Genomic DNA, 6,000 nt, shown 5'->3' with positions numbered 1-6,000 from the left:
TGAAGGTAAAATGCATCGTGTGCATTTGACCTAAGGCTGCCACATGTTGCGGATTTGCTCAGAAAATCTGCAGAGTCGCAGGGAAATCTGCAGCGGCAAATACGCACCAAATCTTGAAGATTTTGGTGTGACTTTTTCTGCGGAAAAACAGTTGAGAGTCTGCAAAACGAAAAAAATATTATACTCACCTCTCCTGGTGCTCTTCACTTCCCTGGTCTCTGTACACCCGGCGCCCAGTAATGACGCGTTGTCACATGTGACTGTCGCAGCAGTCATGTATTGTCACATGGGTGCCAAATATACAGAGAACAGCGTGGTACCTGGGAAACAGCCACGGGAGCGCGAAGAGAAGTGAGTATAGAATTTTTTTATATTATTTTTAACTTATTCTAAACTGTTTGGACTTGGGAGATTTTGCTGCGGATCCGCAGGTAACCCACAAAAATAGGATTTGAGTGCAATTTTTTTTTCTCCATTGAATTCAATAGAGAAAATCTGCAACAAATCCGTGCACCTTCCGCAGCAGAAATTGACATTTTAAGATCTGCACCGCAGCGCGAAAATGTCGGCAGCGAGTTCAAGAGCGCTGTTCGAATGTCCACTTTGCTGGTACAGTATACCGCTGCAAATCTTCCGTCTGAAAATTTAGATAAAAAATCTGCAGCAAATCCGTAGCGGATTTGCTGCAGATTTTTCGTCTAGATTTTCAGACGGAAAATTCGCAACCTCAATGGTGCGTCACCTGCTGAACAAGCGTTTGGGGCGCCTTTTAAAAATGCATGTCATATGCCAATAACCGGGGTTTACTGGTTTGTTGAGTCACCACGTGAACACGGCAACAACGCATTGTGCTGGAAAGGGTTGCAGCCACGGCCAGGCGGCGACTCTCTGCCGATGAGGCTGGAGAATACCGTAATTAGCATATTGAACATGAATGGTGCCTGGGGTGTTCGGGTGGCATTTATTGGGTACAATAGCACCAGCTGAAGATCAATACTATGGACATCTTATAGCTGCTATTTAGGGAAGGTCTGTCTGGCAATGGATTCCCTTTAAGAAAATAAGACGTATAACCCTTTGAGTCCACTCTTCCCCGCACTCATACACAGGAACAGTCTGTAAACTGTCATGTCTGGCAAACACGTGTGTAATATAACAACGGCAATGACAGAATACGAAAAAATAGTTTATTTTTGGAAATTTGTCAAAAAAAATGGTTATTTGTGAAAATGTTCCTTTTCTCATGAGTAATTTCAGTAATTACACATGTTTTTAATGCGCTGCGGAGAGGATTTGGATCCAGTTCTTCATTTACAAAGTGACAAGAAGATTTCAAGCAACACAAGACATGTTTATTACAGAAATCTAATAGAAAACAATGGCTGGTATGAAGAAATAGATGAAATAATGATTTACAGCGTGTTATTGGTCATTCCAGAAAAATTGCGCAGTGATGAAGTCACTGGCACCTAACAGGTTACAGTCTCAAAAAACTCTCTGAAGTTTGTTTAGGACGGCTGTGCTGAATTATCACCAGATTTACATCGTTATAACACATATTAATGGGAATTTTTGTAAATATCACATTCTGATGCTCAGAGATAAGCGGCTGTACATAGGCGCTGCTCATCTCTTCTTGCAGAATCAGTCTGTCACAGATCACATTTAGGCCGGATTTACACGAGCGTGTGCGTTTTGCGTGGGCAAAAGGCACTTAACAGCTGCGTGTGTCATCAGTGTATGATGCGCGGCTGCGAGATTTTCTCGCAGCCGCCATCATTTTGACACTCCGTTTGGATGTTTGTAAACAGAAAAGCACGTGGTGCTTTTCTGTTTACATTCAGAGAATGACAGCAGTTGTGCGAACCACGCAGTTCGCACGGAAGTGCTTCCGTGCGACCTGCGTGGTTTTCACGCACCCATTGACTTCAATGGGTGCGTGATGCGCAAAAAACGCAGAAATATAGAACATGTCGTGAGTTTTACGCAGCAGACTCACACTGCGCAAAACTCACGGACTGTCTGCACTGCCCCATAGCCTAATATAGGTGCGTACGACACGCGTGAAAAGCACGCGCGTATATTACGCTCGTCTAAATGATGCCTTAGTCCATACGTGGATGATTATTTCCACCATAGATCTCGTCACAAAATCTGCACGGCTTTTGCCGTAAATTGTGCTGCGGATTCACTGCGCATTTCACCCTTTACATTGAAAATGTGAAACTTTTTTCACAACATATTGATTATCCTCATATTTCTGTGCTGAAATTTTCTGCTACGTGTAGATGGTTATGAAAACCCCATGCACATGTATTGTACCGTAAATTGCCACGGATTTTGAAGTGTGGAATATGTACCACCAATCCGCAGCAAAGGTGGCTCTAGTTAGATTCTTCAGCAGCTGCATAAATGGACAGTGACGTCAGGATCTCTTCCAGTCCTGGTGTCCCCGACTAGAGCACTCTGGCCGGGAACTCCCCAGTTGAGAGCCCCTGACATCACTGTCCATATATGGACTGTGACCTTAGGGGCTTTCCCAGGGTCAGAATCCCCGGGCCTGGCGCTACTTGACGTTTTTCCTGTGGATTTACTGACGTATACCAGCCCGACAGAGGCTAAAAGGACACTCCTATGGACACATTTAGTGTATATGTTGAGAGTCTCTCTGACGTACGCGCTATACGTAGGGCAAAAAAGCGATGTGAATCAGGCCTTACTCTTAAAGTGAGTAAGAGTAAACACGCTGCAGGATTTATTTGATGCGGATTTCACCCTATGCATTGCAAGGGGTGCAATCCCTGACATAATAAACATGCTGCAAAACAGAAAATATGCAGTATGCCCTCAATTCCACGATTATGTTTTTCCGCTACATGTGGATGGGGTTTTTAAAATCTCATCCATATGTACTATAAATCTCTGTGGATATTCAGTGCGGAATCTGCACTCAAACTCTGCAGCAATTCCGCAGCATGTGAACTGACCCTTAAAAAGTTGTCTTGCAGCAGATGAGGTGTGTATTATAAAAAATAATGTACTTATTGCTATAGAAAGAATATTAGAATACTCCAAAAAATGTAAAAGTGTTGTTTTTTTTTCTTCCAGAAACAGCGCCACTTTTGTCCAGAGGCTGTGTCTGGTTTTGCAGCTCAGCCCCATTAATTTAAAGCGTACCTCACTTTTCAGATGACTTTTCAATAAGCTGTCAAATAAGTGTACATGAGGAATAATACTATTTCTGGCTGTTATGACTTGAATTCTGCATTTTTAGCAGTTTTCCCCTCTGCGGGCTCTCTCTAACTCTCAGTTTTCTCTGAGCAACTGGGCGGAGCCTAACTGCTATCATGTCTTCTATACACAGTACAGCTAGAAGAGGGGAATCCTGATCTCCTATCTCTATTACATATATAGAAGCAGCAGCAACATGTAGGAGATTATACAGCAGTAATGATCAGTGTAGCAGTGCGCAATGGGGTAAGAAATAACACTTACCAGAAGCTGCAGCAGCATGAAGGAGGTTATACAGCAGTAATGAGCAGTGTAGCTGAGAATCCAGCACTGGGGTGAGATATAACACTTACTAGAAACTGAAACAGAGTCTCTGTGCCTCTCACTCTGCTCCTGCTCTTCTCCCCCTCTCCAGAGACTTCTATAGGCAGTTGTAACTTGATCACTCATTGAGCTGATAGTTCTCGAGGAGACAGATTTAGCAATAAACTCAGAGTGAGTGAAGAGTAGGGGTGAAGAAAAGTACCCTGATAAGTGGAGAAAGAGGCATTTTTCTCTAATAAGATATATTACAAAGTTTCTTATATTCGCCTGTGGTATTGATTTATACAAAGTCTGTCGAAAAGTTAGTGACCATTTAAGTCGTTTAAAACCAGACACAGACCATGGACAAGAGTGATGCTGATCTGGGAGAAAAAAAGGCCAACCGCTTTCATTTGTCTCGGTACATTAAAGACAAGCGGTATTTCCAAACTTATTGTCTGTCGGATTTAATGATGAGGAGACCAGTATAAGACTGTCAGGTACAGGACTATAAGAATTCCTAGGTTTTATGTTTTGCTTTTTTTTTTTGCTTTGTTTTTTTAATATTGAAACCTGTGTTTCCCTTAATAAACAGTGAATATATTATAACTATTTACATGATAAAATGATAGGCTCGGAGATTATCATATGGAGCTATGGCACAGAGGACAGAAACTATAAGCGGTGATTTCCCGGTCTTGCACACCATGTTTACAGACGCTGCACATCCAGAACTGATATTCGGTGATTGGTCTTCCTGAAGCAATGCATGTTGGGAGCTTACCTTCCCCACTGTTGGGAGTGAAAAGAAAACGGAATTAATATTTATGAAAAATATTTGCCACCAAGTATTTATCAGGCTTGGGGTCCGCAGCGACTTTTGGTTGTGGTACAATTGTGCGACTTTTTCTCCCAATAGGGACATACTGAAAGTGCATGATGGCGACTTTTATGCACAATGCGCCTCAGCACTCGGCGGCCCTGCTCTGTAACTTTACGTAGTCTCCACTTCGTGGCTGAGTTGTCGTGGTTCCTAACTGCTTCCACTTTACCATAACACCACTCACAGGTGATTGTGGAATATTTAGGAGGGAAGAAATTTTAGGAACTGACTTGTTACAACAGTGGCATCTTATTACAGGACCACGCTGGAAATCAGTGATCTCTTTACAACAACCCATTCTATTACAAATGTTTGTAAAGGCGACTACATGGCTAGTACTGGACTTTATACACCAGTGGTAATGGGACCGTAGTCAATGAGTAAGAGGTCTCCATGTTACCCCGTGTACTCACCCATCAGGGAAGACATCCGCGTCAGACTTCCTGCTGTCCTTCGGGCTGTGTTTGGTGAAGATTTCCAGGGCGAGATCTTCATACTGCTGCCTCTGCTCAGGGCTCAATGTCTCTAAAGATTCCAGTTTAATGAAGGCCTTGGACGATGTACCGAATGCTCTGTTAGAGCAAGCACAAAGTGATACAAGGGAGTAGATCTCTAGAGCAGGAATGATATCCTCATAGTCTCGTAGATGCAGCGCTGAAAAATGACAAAGATAGAAATGAAGATTTCCTTTAAATTAGTTTTGATAAATAGCCTTAAGACAGGCAATCAATGTGCAATCCGTGGGAGTCTGACCTCTAGGACTGTGTGTCGGTAAGGCTAGGGCTACACGGGGACGTTGGCCGCAACACAAGTCACACCGCCAAAGATCGCTGTAACGCACTTTATGCATCGCAAGTAATGAAGGTGAATGTGGACGTGTTGTGACCTGCACATTGCCGCAGGACAGCAGTCTAAAAAAATCCAACAGGTTTGGATTTATTAGGACTGTTGCGTAGCGGTAACTTGTGGCTCGCAACGCAGTCCCATTCACTTTCATTACCGGTGATGCAGGCTGAGCGTTAAAGTGATCTTTGGCGGTGCAACTTGTGTCGCGGCCAACGTCCCCGTGTAGCCCTAGCCTAATGTGTCACTGTGTTGGTAATGTAGTGAAGGGGCTGCAGCACTCCATCAAGCACTGCTACCCTAATTGGTGGTGGTCCCGCCTATTACACATTGATGGCCTATCCTAAAGCCAGACTGCTCCCGACCATCCAGAGGATCGTCCCATTCCCTATGACAGTTCTCCTTCACAGTCAAACACAGTGAGAGAACCTTCACCCCATCCCCCTGACTGTGGAGAGACATTAAGGTAAGAGACAGAGGTAAGCTCGGATTTAAAAATGTTACTAAAACTGGATGTGCATTTAGGGGTTCAGTAATAAAATAACTCAGTACCTTATAGCTAGCAATCAGGATGGGATACAACTTCTAATATACACTTTCCCAATTCTTGATTGGCCAGCAAACTCGCCTGACCTATACCCCATAGAGAATCTATGGGTTATTGTCAAGAGGAAGATGAGAGACCCCAGACCCAACAATGCAGACGAGCTGAAGGCCGCTATCAAAGCAACCTGGGCTTC

General features: G+C 43.6%; 1 protein-coding gene across 1 annotated transcript in view; it reads right to left on the bottom strand.

The window, feature by feature from the left end:
• Positions 1-1,168: 1,168 nt before the first annotated feature.
• The window catches only part of WDR35 (WD repeat domain 35), an 83,829-nt gene continuing 78,997 nt past the window's right edge, over positions 1,169-6,000 (bottom strand). Inside the window, exons 28-29 of the mRNA XM_075861063.1 lie at positions 4,831-5,071; positions 1,169-4,326 (exon numbers count right to left, since the gene is read on the bottom strand). Of these exons, the coding sequence (XP_075717178.1) occupies positions 4,179-4,326; positions 4,831-5,071 (389 nt within the window). The 3' untranslated portion in view covers positions 1,169-4,178. The remainder of the gene's footprint in view (positions 4,327-4,830; positions 5,072-6,000) is intronic.

Source organism: Rhinoderma darwinii, chromosome 4, assembly GCF_050947455.1.
Source record: "Rhinoderma darwinii isolate aRhiDar2 chromosome 4, aRhiDar2.hap1, whole genome shotgun sequence".
NCBI classification, from domain to species: Eukaryota; Metazoa; Chordata; class Amphibia; order Anura; family Rhinodermatidae; genus Rhinoderma; species Rhinoderma darwinii.
The sequence above is the reverse complement of the archived record's forward strand: the minus strand, read 5'-3'. Positions and strand labels throughout refer to the sequence as shown.